General features: G+C 45.7%; 1 protein-coding gene across 1 annotated transcript in view; it reads right to left on the bottom strand.

Annotated features, from left to right (window-relative positions):
* Nucleotides 1–54: 54 nt before the first annotated feature.
* The window catches only part of KCTD10 (potassium channel tetramerization domain containing 10), a 13653-nt gene continuing 296 nt past the window's right edge, over nt 55–13411 (bottom strand). The window contains exons 2-7 of the mRNA XM_010582071.1: nt 11839–12052; nt 7059–7228; nt 6116–6205; nt 5351–5403; nt 4433–4628; nt 55–3840 (exon numbers count right to left, since the gene is read on the bottom strand). Coding sequence (XP_010580373.1) covers nt 3622–3840; nt 4433–4628; nt 5351–5403; nt 6116–6205; nt 7059–7228; nt 11839–12052 — 942 coding nt within the window. The 3' untranslated portion in view covers nt 55–3621. The remainder of the gene's footprint in view (nt 3841–4432; nt 4629–5350; nt 5404–6115; nt 6206–7058; nt 7229–11838; nt 12053–13411) is intronic.

Genomic DNA, 13411 nt, shown 5'->3' with positions numbered 1-13411 from the left:
GCATAAGTATAAAGGGGGAGGGAATGATTGTACAGAACAGATGAATTTGTTGCTATTGTCCACAAAACAGAACAACTCCATTAAGACTGAAAGGTTCTACCTACCCTGTGCTCTAAGGTAAGGCTGGAGCTTCCAGAAGGGCTCTAACCAGGGGCTGTCCTGCAGCAGGTGGAGGTCAGGGTGGGATCCAAAACCTGCCTTATGTAAATACAGGAGCAGCTGTTTTGGTGCTACAGCTACACTGATACAGGTGGGAGTAAACACCCTGATGGGGAGCTTTAACCCAGGGGCTGGTGGTCACTCTTGCCTCTATTGTGCAGCCCTAACTGGGTTACAAGCTGGAGATTTTAGTCCAGCTTTTCTGCATTATGCTGATGGACAAAATCACTTCCACAGGATTTTAGTCAGCTCTACTCAGCTGTACTGTCACTATTAGTGTCTGGGGTGGGGTGCTGGAGAATCAAAGCATTAACCCTGTTAATATGAGGCAGTACTAGATAACCTAAAGAGCTGCTTGTAACCAGGACAGCTGCCCTGTACCCCACCTTCACCTGAAAGCTGGGGAGGCAAAACCATTTACTGTAAAAAGGCTCAAGAGCTGAGAGCATTTGTGCAATGGCTTTAATAAAGTCCCTCTCTGCAGACCAAGGACAAGTGGCCAGTAGGTAAAGGATGTTCTAACACAACAGCAGTACATCTTTACTATCCAGCTACAGCACACAGAGGGTTAAGTCAGAAGTGTGTTAAGGCAGAGTCTGCCCATAAATGCAGTAACAAAACTTAAACTTACTCAAACTCTCCTGGAGTGACTTACTAAACCAATAGCTACATAAACCACTGTACAAAGATTAAAAATAATCATCCCCTGTTTTTCAAGAACTTAGTTTGCAAAACCTGAAAGAGGAAATCCTGAAGCCAGTTAAGAATCTATTTACAGATAAGTTAATCACATAGATGTGATCTGTCAGGTGCTTAGCACTGGTGTCGACACATGTCACCTCCTGGAGCTGAACCTGCTCTTACACCACAGGACGTGACTGGATTTTGTCTGAGCAGCCAGGGCTGGGTTGCTGGAGTCTCCCCTGCACTGTATGGGGAAAGCAGGTACTTCAGCACAGCTGAGGATGAAGATGGCCTCTCCCTCCTATCTCACAGGAGAGAGCCAGCTCTCTAGCATTAATGAAGTGAGCAAGGTTTGCTGCAGGACTACCACTGTATTCTACAGTCATTGGCTGGTGTTTCCTTTTTACCCACTGATGGCTGGCAGGAGCACAGTGGGACTGCTGAGATGTGGGAGTTAGTTAGACCAAATGGCTTTACACAGTGCAGAGTCTAGACCCCTTCAAGGGCAGTAGGTCTGCTACAGATGCTCAGAAACCCATAAACAGCCCAGCCCATGCCAGGAAGTGTCAAAGTACACAGTGCTGGAGAAACACAGCAATTCAGAGGACTTTCCTTCCACACTCCCTGACTTATCACATAAGGAAGGTAAGAAGGGAGAGGCACTGGGTCCTTCACAACAACAATCTGCACTATGGACTTCTACAAAGTGTGTTGCAAACACAAGTAAGTACAGCTTAAAATAGAACCCTGTAACCATCAGGACATCGCTGAAGCTGCTGAACTACAGGATAACCGTTTACTGTTGAGCTCTTATAAATCAGTAACTGAAGAAGAAAGAGTAGAGGAGACAGGTACAACAACCACATCTGCCACAGACACCAGCTGTCTGTAACAGGAAAAAAAGTCTTTGGTTACTAGAAAGATGACCTCAGCCTACCTTTGAAATCTTTTTAGCTTTACTTGGTGACCCAAAATTGTACCACTGAGCAAACATTTAATGCTTTACTTTAGCCCCTATGGACAAGCTGTACATAGTTTGGGCTGTAACTGCTATGTCAAATAGAAGCATTGGAGTAATGTAGCTGGTGATGCTGGCAACACCTTTGGTTTTTAAAATGTTAACATGCCATTAACAGCCCTGAGCTAGGAGCAGGAATCCTTGCAGCAGGAAGTTGGGCAAAAGCAAATAACCACCTCACTGAGGAACAGGAACACAGAGCTGCTGCTCTGTATATGTCTGGCCACTAAGGCCAGCACTAGATATTCCAGATGAAGGGTCAAAAAAATCTCTAGAATGGGCCACAGCACTCTGGTGTCTGCCAAGGTGCCAGCCTGATTGCAAGTTTAAGACTTCCTACATCAGGTTTCTCTCCTTCTCAGGATTTGTTACATTAACCATTAACCAGCTGTGGTTCTGCTCATTATCCTTCAGCATCCAGCCCTACTGAATAATACACGATCTTCCACTATAATTGTTACTTGACTCCACAACAGGCAACAAGAGATGAGGAGGTAGATAAAATATTCATTTATAATAGAAAAGTACTCTTAGAAAACTAGACTACAGAGGTCTTCTCTACACAACATTTTAGCTCTGCCCTTTCACACACAGCTGCCATTTCTGAAAAGACTTGGAATATGCTCAGGATGAAGTCAAACAAGGAATAACTGCCTCTGGGCCACTGTCTACTCTTCTTCCCTGTGGTACTCCCGTTGCCCTCGCTCAAAGCAAGACAATGCTCCTGTATTGGTTACAGAACTGAACTATGGCTGCTGGCCTCCTACCTACACTAGGCTGGCATAGAGTGTTTGAACCTGCAATGACTATTGCTTTACCTGTAGTAAAGAAAGCACAGCTTACCAGCCTGCCATCTGATGGAAATAAACTCCCCAGCTGAGACCCAGGGTCAGGCAGAAGTTCTAAGCTCTAACTGGTAGCAACATCACCCTAAGGAAAAGCGAACACATACAATTTGCTCCTCATCCTCCTTTTGGAGGAATTTTAACATCTTCCACCCTTGAACTGCATGGATAAAGCAGGGGTGGGTCTCCACAGTTCAGTGCTGTAGAAGCTCCACTGAACCTTCTGAGGAGGTCCTGAGAGCTGCAGGAAGCCACAGCCAGCCGCCTGGCCAGCTAAGCCCAAGCAGCTCCTCCTGCTTCCATCCCAACATTCCGAGGGCTCCCTCTGCCCCCCAGCACTACAGGAAATCTAGTCAGCACGTGTCATTTGTCCTTCTGGGAGTCACACCAGGGCACTCCTGAGCTACCAACCCTATCGCCTGCAGGCCTAGAAGAAAGGGAGCTCTGCAGTAGCTCTGGTGTGTTTACATCACTGCATTTCTCCCACGTCCGAACGCCTAGGAGGAGACAGGGTCAATGAGTGCCCGGTGGGAAGGTATATGGCTGACTGACCTTTTTGTTTGTTTTTTCTTTTGTTTTGTTTTTAAAGTGCAGGATAATTACTAAAGCCAAAGGAAGCCAGCCCTCTTCCTCTCTAGCCACAAAATAGCAGACAAGAGTGCTAAAAATTCAGGGCATTTCTCCAGATGCTCAATAGGTCCTTACAGTATCTATCGTATGCCCAGTAACCTTATTTATTCTTGTCCTAGAACTACCGCATTTAAATACCCCAAATAATCTAGTTTGTTACAAAACGTAATTTACAGATTTTGCTGAACAGAAGTTAAACCACCTGGTCCTCTGCTGCAGATAATCGATCAGACGAAGGGCAGCACCTTCCAGACAGAGCTGCGCAGTCTGCTGCTGTCGCTCGGCTCACTGATGCAGATGGGCCCTGTCATCCGGACGTTTAATATGAATTCTTCGCACGCGTTCAATGCGCTCTCGCTCCTCATCTTCATCTAAGTGATGGGAGCGGCCAGCTGCCCCTCCTGTAGCTTCCAAGAGCGCGTTGTCGGGTCCCCTCCCATCCTGGGACTCGTACAGCAGAATGTTCAGTGTCTCCTCATAAATGCGGGCTTCTGGGAACTCCACCTGCCCCCCCAAGAGAAACAAGGTCACTCTCACCTATTGCCAGTCACTGCAGGCACCAGGTTACCTCATTTTTAATTCCTGCTACGCTTTTGTTTTAAAAATTTCTTAATTGCACTCTAGCCACAAAAATCCTTCCTAGCACAATCTTTTCTGTTTTATTATTTGGTTTCAGCTTTCGAACCCAGCAACCAAATTTTTCTTTTCGGCACTAGCCTGCCCTCAGACTGATTTCTCCTGGGAAAGGTAAGAAGGCACGGGGAAGGCCTGCCATTGCTCACCAGGATCTGTCTTTACACAGGGGTGTAAACCAAACTTGGTTAAATGCGCAAGTTTGTGTAAAGATAAAGAACTGGACTGAACTCGCATTATGGAATATCACAATTGCCCTGTGTGAAGCGCCAGAGCCAAGCAGTCCCCGCCCTAACGAACCCACAGGATGAGCTCCACTGTGCTGCTCCCACTTTGAATGGCATTGATTATTCTATAGAGATGCTAAACAATGAAAGGAGTGTTCAAAATGGAACAGATGTCAGGATGCCAGTCTGACAGCAGCTGGGCCCATTGCTGGAAGCATTCAGGGGTTTACTCGTACCTTTGTCTGTTTTTTCTCAGTAGCATAAACAATGGAAGTGCAACAGACTTCGGCAATCTTCCGCCCCTGCCCATAAAAAGACCAGCAGCAGATCTCATCTCCAATCACATCTTTTATAAAGAGCACTCTCCCATTAAACCTCAAGGACAGCTTATCGAATAGCTCAATGTTCTTCAGCATGTTGTCATCAGAGTTGCTGTGAGAGATGAAGGAAGGCAGCAGTCATGTTAGGGTAATTAAGACAGCACACAGAATAGAAGGGGGGCTCGGGCATTTACAGGCCTATACACCTAGTTTCCTTTGACTTACTGTATCTCTACCAAGGTAGTGTTTACAGTTGGTATCCAGGACTGCAGTGGATAACTCATTTGACTAGTACAAGCAGGAAAACCTGCTGCTGAAGAAGCAGTAATACAACATCAACAGTACTGTGAATAATACTGTCCCAGGCCATTTAATTTGTGTACAACATTCTATCACCCAAATTCCTAAGCTCAAGCTCAGCACCAGCTGGATGGAAACAGCATTATGTCATGAAACATAGAGAGACATAAGGAAAGGGGGACAAGGTCCCAGACGATGATTTTACCACTTACTGAGAACACTGCACCATGGAACGCTTCCTGTATTCAATTAATGTGCTGTAGCCCACGGGGACTGCAGGCCAGCAGTTGGCCAGGAGTCTCTGCCAGCTGCACCTAGGTATTATAGGAACCCCTCTGCCACAGAAATGGCACACGCTTAGCCTTCCATTCATGACAGTAGGATCCCCTCTGACTCAAGTTTGAAATTAATTGGGAAAAAAATGAGTGCATGCCAGCACCAATCTGTCATTGCTTCTCAGTGAAAAAAAAAAGCAAATGCTTATCATGGATTTTAGTCTATGAGAAACTTCAAAGACCAGCTGAAGTCATTTACCTGGTGTAGGAATATTTGTTGTTGCTTCTGTTATACAGCAACTTCACAGCTGGCTGTAAAAAACAAACCACAGATCAGTTAACAGGAAGTGCAATAAGAGCTGGAATCTCAGCTCAGTCCAAGACCCCACAGCAGAGAAGCTGCAATAGGTACATGACACCATCAGGCCCAAGCCCAGTGGGATTTTGCTGTTGTTGTTACTGTTGTTGCTGCAAAACTGTCATACGCAGGTCAGCAATGGGCTGCAATCCCTTCTGACCCTTTCTGTGGCTAGATCATCATCTGTTCTCACTCACTCTCTGCCTTTTTGCCAAGGTTAATCATTATCACCAGCCTCCTCCCCTCTACCTGCCACATTGAGCAGGCTTCCAGAAACAGGAGTCATTGGTTCACTTTAGCTAAAGAAAGCGTCTGTCATTAATAACCAGAGTGGACGAATAAATGGGAGATCTCATAGCCCTGAGGATCTGCTCAATCAGCCTGGTACTGCCCACGCCCTCTATTTTAATATCTTAAGTGAAGAAATACATGGTCAGGCCCAGCCTGAGCAACATCTGACTTTTAATTCAGAAGAAATGTTTAGTCTGCTGTAGATTTTCAGTGCTTTGCAGCTCAACAGTTGGAAATGCATGTCTTTTAGGGTAAGCAAGCCCATTGTTGAAAACTAAAGACCATTTTCTAACGATACTTGATCAAGGCCCCATGCAAGCCTGGGGCAGCAGGCCAGCACGTTCGCAAGCCACGGCACAGCCCAGCCTCTCTTACCTTGTTAGAAGTGGCTATAAGTTTTTGCTCTTCTTTGGAAGATGTGATGACTGGTACCTTGCAGAATGGTTCATATGCATCTTTGTTCTGCTGAAACAAGAATCAAACAGCAGCTGAATGTAAATAGGCCTTAGGGCACCCTCATATTAACTGGGAAGGTCCTGCATATTCTGCACTGAAGAGTTCAGTGTGCAATCCGTCCCTACACCACACTGAGTAGCCGTTCCTGGTCCACACTCTGAACCAGGCTGGCACTCCAGCTACCAGGCAGTATTCCTCTGGGACAACCTGAGATGCTCATTTCTGCTCTCTACCACTCTGCAAACACAGGGACTTGATGATATGTACCAATTTAAATGGCAGGATGTGGAATATGGCTTCACTCAAACAGGACACCAGTAACAATGGCTTCAAACCAAAGCCGAGCACCTCAGAGGAAAACAAAGAACAAAACGGGACTCCCACCAGCCTGTGGCTACTGTGGATAGAAGAAGCTGCTCTGGTCTGGCCAAAGGACCTACCCCATTTGGGTCAAATGGTGGAAGTGTTAGCTTTTGTCTCAAAGTTCACACTGATGACACATCATTTCACCGTGTAAGACCCTGACAGCAGCAGAGAACACTGCAGAGGAGCCAGGCTGCTGCTCCTTGCACACTCCCAGGGGTCAGTGGAGGGAAACTGAGCTACTGTTTATCCCTCACTGTAACTGTGTAGCACTAAATGTTGAGAATAATTCCATACCTTTTTCTGGATGTGACCATACTCCAGCAGATCAATGACATGAAGTATTTCAATTTAATCCCAGCCTCAAAAAGGCACCAAGTGGAAGCCAGCAGAAAATCTTGCTCTGCCCAGATGCTGCTTCCCACCCAGAGCAGCCTCATCTTTTTGACCCCTCATTGCAGCCAGAGTAACCTGACTCCTCCTTAGCTCTACCACCTACCTGCAAGGCTGCCTGGCACTCGTCCACCAGCCCCTGGACCAGGTAGTACTTTGCTTCAGCCAACAACTCTTCTATCTCCCTGCGGCTCTCAGGGAGTGGCACAGCCCCATCGCGCAGGTAGTTCAGTATTGTCCCAAAATGTTTTCCGCAGCGGTCGATCAGGATCCAGCCTAGGGACAGAAGACGACCACAGTACAGGAGAAGCAGAGGCAAACATGGCAAAAGGCCTTGACACTGGCCTGGGACTGCTGTACCAAGCAGGTTCCTGCCAAAAGACACTAACTCCAGTTCCTTGCTTGAGCTGGTGAGCAGACCTGCAGAAAGCACAGGCAATTTATCGTCTCCTGCCTTTCAAGTGCAGAGTATGTGGGAGTAAGGCAGGAAGCTCCCTTGTTTCTCATAGTTCCCCAGTTACTGACAAATGATGAACTGAAACGGAGAAATGAAGACTTCTCATTCTCAAACCAACCAGCTCTGTTCTACCTCTACTCCCGAAGCCTTGACACATTATTTTCCTCCCTTCTGTCTTAGGGCCCTGTTACATATACGTGTGGCTGTTTCTTATAGGCAGCTTACTAGAGCCAACCAGACTTGACCATCTAAAGGTTGTTGCACCTGAACACAACACAGGGACCTGCTGTGATCCAGTAGATGTGCAAAAAGGTCGACAAGAAAAGGGCAGCACAGACTTGGCAGTGTCATGGCAAACACTGTTTCAGTCTCTATATTCCTAAAGTGCATTCATTTGGTAGAACAAAGTAGTTACTAACACAATGTCTTAAACTGCTGAAAGACATGACACGACAGCATGCATAAGCAGAATGTAACATATAGCCCCTGCCCTGGAGCTCACCAGCACTGCTATGTACTGACAACGGTGTGAAGAAAAGAAAACAGAGCTACAACCAAAATGCTTTCCAGTTAGCAGGCGATCAAACGATCTGCACTTCACTTCTTGTTGCTGGTCTGTTGCCTGAATCAGGCTGGACCCTGAGAAATGTTAGGCAATATCGAGACTCGAGTTTCCATAAATGAACAGATGGCCACTCTTACGGGCTGCAGCTCAGGAATGCAGCGAGGAAACGTTTGTGGGGAAGGAGTCATATTTTGGACAAATAAGGAAAGTAGGTTAAAGCAGACCCTGTATGTTCTGCATGAATGGAATCACTAGTAAAGTCTGAACATTTGGTTCAATTTGGAAAGTGAACACAGCCCTTTCATGCTGTTCTGTGGAAAACTGAGACGCTCTCCAGCAGTTTACTACAGGCTTTCCATCTCCCTCGTTACCCTGCTGTCTACATAAAACACAATGTGTGCTCGCAATTGTAATTTTACAGACTGTAATAACAAACGAGAAAGCTGGAGGCAGGAGAACTAGTGACAGAGAAATCAAAGAACAAAAGACTGATCCAGGCTAATGAATACAGTATACCTAACCAACTAGAGCAGAAAAAAGCCCATTTGTCAATGCAGAGGTATATAAAGCAAGATCTCCCATTTTAAAGCAAAGAGGGAGCGCAAGACATGATAATAAACAAGGACATACATATTCCACAAATGCAGCCGTTGACAGAGTTTACTAGAGTACACCAACATGTAGGGAGGTAAAGGGCAGGCTGAGAGCAGAATTAGATCCCCAAACTTCTTTGTTATCATCTCCCCTGTGATTCCCTCTATAGGCTGTAAAAATCTGCTGCAACTTTATGTTTACAGATGGTGAAACCAAAGCAGAATTGCTCATTTTCATGGGGGGTGGGGGGGAGGGGTGGGGAGTGGAATGAGAAAATATTTCAAGCAGCATTGCAAAATACAAGTGACTGCTAAAATAGCTTTCAAAAAACCTTCTGTTTTAACCAAACAGCCAAGCATACAGCCAAAGCCAGATGACTCACAGGAAAGCGACCCTGCTGCCACTCAGTCACGCCTGTGCAGAGCCTAAGAAGTGGGTTTCAGCTGTAGTCTTTTAAAGCTACTTTTTAATTGCAGTGTTACAAAAATGTCCTGTGATCCATTTACTGATGTAGGAATACATAATCCATGAACTGTATGTACACACACTAGACTTTTAGGAAATTATCTTTTGTTTTACCAGAAGTCTTAAGGACAGCAACCAAACACTCAAACGAAACCAGACTACATTTTCTGACTAAGCCTTGACAGATGAAATAGTAGCCTGACACTGGAGACTGACTGCTGCTCAACAGTCTTACTAGCAGCTGAATGAAAAACACGCATCTTGATCAACTGGTTAACAGCAGTGGGGAGTGAGGAAAAAAAACTACACTGCAGAAAGGAAAATTGGAAACAGATGGATGCACCTGGAAAACTCACATCCTTCTATCTGCTCATTATCATAAAAATAAAATTTTCAAAATACGCTTATTTGCTACAGTTCATGAACAATTTCTAAGCCAAAAATAATCATCTGCCACCCACTGCCAGAGAACTCCAGTCTTTTCTCCTACTGCCCAACTAGCAGCATGTTGTAATTGTTAAGCTTTGAGAAAGAGCTGGGGAGATGGTGCTGGGGTCAGAAAAATGCATCTAAACGAAGAGGAGGACCCCGCGTGACACATTCCACAGACGTTTAAAAACTTTACTCCTTCCAGTTTCTCCGCAAGTCTGGCTTCTTTTTCTAAGAAACACTTTGTTTTGTGCCAGATTTTGGGTGTGACCAATTAGCAGTATTTTGAAGAATTTCAGATAAAAAGAGTTTCCTTTAGCAGCTATAATGTTATTGTCCCAGTTTCCAGCATCACGCCAGGCAAGGGGAGATAAAGCAAGAACTATTGCAATGGGAGTGTCTCAGTTACAACACACAGGAAGTATCAAATTCCTATTAAAACACAAACTGGCTAAATGGAACAATCCCACACAGACACTGTGGGATTCACAGCAAAATAAACTTGTGATTTTATGTCTCAAGCATGATATTTTAGCAGATTAAACTCCAGTTACCCTCATAGTAGCAGTAATATTGTCAGCTGCTCTCCAGCAAAAAGTACCAGCACCTACATGGACTCTGAGCCTTGGGAACGTGATGTACCAGCCCTCCTGTGGTACCTACCCAGGAAGCCGGGAGGAAGCACTGAGACCATGCCAGGGTGGGCTTCCAAAATTAATTTGGAATTTCCAATCCATTTCCAAACTGAAGGACTTGGGAAGTCTCGAATTATCAAATTTTGTGAAACACAGAACAGCTTTAGGGAGGGACAGGAGGATGCTTTTGGAGTTGCCTGAAGCTTAGCAGCAAGGGGAAAGGTCTTCAGTGAACTGGTTCACAACTTTTCCACCAGAACACCCCCTCTAGTCTTCCCAGTAAGAGTGCTGATTACCATCTGATGGGGCTTTTTTTCAGTTTGACCCAAAGGCTAGCTTTTTTATGCAACCTGCACAGCCCATGAGAGGTACCCAGAGAGCCTTTGATCTGGAGCCCACCAACTACAGTGTTGATGTTACGGCTTTACAGCAGCTGAAACTTGTACAAGGCATGGTATAACACCCGGAACAATGCAGCTTTTTTTCCCCAGCTTAAATATGAGGACTTCCAGCTAAAACAGGAATATTCAGATAATTAGGTTGTATTTTTCACAATTTTTTCCTCCAAACCCAGTCCAAGTCCTATCTCAAGGAAGCTTATCACAAGAGCCCTACTAAATCCATCACTTGTTCCACACAACCTCTAAATATAGACTATTCTAAAGCACTCAAAACTAAGTCCAATCATCTAACCACGTACTACATTACATGTATTACATTACAGCAAGTTCAAACAGAATTTTCAAATAATTAACTAGTCACAAGAAAGGTGTTTTGAACCTTTAGGCTCAGCGATGTGGTAGCTATTGTTAAAGACAAGGTATCCAAGTCCATAAACATAGTTATGGGCAAAACATCAGCGCACAAATAGAAAGCTGTGCTTCCAATTAAGCACATTGTGGCACTCCCACAAAGCGAGAACGCTGACATAAAACTATGCTACCAGTGCAGTTATAACAAACACGTTTTAGCTATATTCTTAATTTAAACATAAATGTTTTAAAGAATCTCAGCAGAAGATAAAATCAACGTATCTGGTAAAGAAGTGAAGTATTTGAGCGCTGCTCCTTTAGAAGACTGTAGTTTGACATACAGCACATTCCTTCTTTCCAGACACATTTAATGTGGAGAGTCCCATTTGCTAGCTCTCTCCTTTTATTGTCAGTAATACTATAGCAAATTTTCTAAAAATTTTGCAACTGGTTTTATTTTAGTGAAGCCAACAATCAATACTCCTGCAAGAAAATAGTTTCATTTAAAAAATTGGCTTTTAGCTCATAAACCTTCCCCCCCCAGATCTTCAGAGCAAATTTTATACTTATATTTGAGGTAAGGAAACAAGATGAGGGAACTGCCCTCTGAGCTTCCAAGTAAATACGCCAGTCCTGACTCATAGTTTCTTAGTCACTATCCCCACCATTTTCCATATGCTTAAGAGCTTTAGCATTAGTATTTCAAAAGAAAAAGATAGCCTGTGCTATCTGGGCCTGAGAGGAGCCTCAGGACTTCTTACCGTCCTTTTGTTGTTCAGGCAACTATTCAAGTCATACGTGTCTTTTGTTCCACATCTTTTCTCAGTTGTACAAGTTACGAGTTTTAACACTAATAAAATGTAGAAATATCTGGGCCTGTGACTAGATGTTCCTCTCTGTTCTCTAATATTTTTCTCTAATCCCTTCTGACGTATTTTCGCTGAAAAGGAAAGAAGCTGGTGTGAGGAACACGGGGAGCAGCCCCTTACCTTCACTGTCCGTGAGGACTTCCATTCGGCCACTGAACATGGCCTTCAGCATGGTGTCCTGCTTGGTCAGGGTCTGCATGGTGGTGTAGTAGAGGGCACCGCCAATGTTCAGCTTGACATACTTGGAGCTCGGACTCGTCCCTTTGAAGGAGGTCGTGCGAGTCGCAGCCGCCGGCACTGCTGAGCTCACCACACTTTCTCCCGACATCTCTTCCTGCAAGCAAGGAGTTACCAGTTAGACTTACAGTTCCACTGCATGTCACCTAACTTTATGTTACCATCGGTTATTTTACACAGAAGTAGTCATAGATGTGCTGGGCACTATCAGCCTCAGCTCCTCTCTGTCTCTTTCCGAAGTTCTCAAGCATTTTAGACGTTTAACTTCGTCTTCCTTCTGACAGTGACATAAACCAGCCAAAGAACATAAATCAACTCAGCCAGAAAAGAACCCTGTGAATGTTGAGCAGTGTTTTACACTGTAAAAGCCAATACTTTCCCACAAAAACTGTGTTCATTTCTTTCACAACTTCTAAAGCTTAAGCTCTTACTTCATCCATAATCTGGTATGTAATTGGACAATTCCCAATAGACAGAGCTTAAGCAGATGATTCCTGTGTGTTAAAATGCAGACTATCCACAGATTTTCTTGAGGCTTTTTTTCCTTAAAGCACATGTGGCTCTATAGAGAGCGCACACAAGCTTCCCATTCTCTTCCCTGCCCTCCCACATTTCTCAGCACACCAAAACCCAGCGTCCAACATCCCCCACTACCTCTGCCCGTAGTCCCCAAAGTGGACTCCAGTCAGCTAACGAGGTCACACGCTGTAACAGGAACATGTTAGCTTAGCACTGCAAATGCTCTGAGAGCCGCTAACGATAAATCCTTAATCAAGCTGCGTCCCTGTAGTTAACTGTTTTGCCTCACAACGTGACAGGATGGAATGATTAACGCCCTGCCATCTCAGGCAGACCCAGGTCCTACAGTTTTCAGAGCACGCTGGCTGACTACTGCACTGAATGATTTTTGCTCCGCTGCCATGAAAAGCAGAACTATCGTATGGCAAATCTGAATGGAGCTGTAGTTAGGTGCCCATGCTGGCTTTCACAAGGTGAAGAAGCAGGATGGGCAGAGATGGCCGCAGTGGGCTGTTCTCTCTGACACGGAGCCTGCCCAGGGCAAAGGCACCAGCCTCAGCCACAGCTCTGGCTCCCTCCAGCAGCTGAACAGGCCCACAGCTTGGCCAGGAATCGTGCCCAGGCTCCCAGAGCGGGATCCTGCGCTGCAGCATGACCCAGCACACCAGGGCCGCAGCCCAGCACCCTGCCACCCGACAAGACACAGAGCCACGGGGCTGCACCCCGAGCCCCCCCAGGCCTGCCCTACCCAAACCACACCACCCTCTGGCCAAGGGCCAGCCTGGGAGGACCCGACCCTGCCCGCACACACGAAAATCAGACCGCGGGCACCCCGACTTTTGGGAGCCAGATCCCACCCAGGAGCCCTGTCCCTGCCCCCCGCTAAAACCCCCCCCCCCCCCATTCGGGGGCTGGACCACCCCCACACCCCTCAACC

The sequence above is a fragment of the Haliaeetus leucocephalus genome, unplaced genomic scaffold (genome assembly GCF_000737465.1).
Source record: "Haliaeetus leucocephalus isolate CR32 unplaced genomic scaffold, Haliaeetus_leucocephalus-4.0 Scaffold840, whole genome shotgun sequence".
Taxonomy (NCBI): Eukaryota; Metazoa; Chordata; class Aves; order Accipitriformes; family Accipitridae; genus Haliaeetus; species Haliaeetus leucocephalus.
This window is presented reverse-complemented; position numbering and strand designations above follow the sequence as displayed.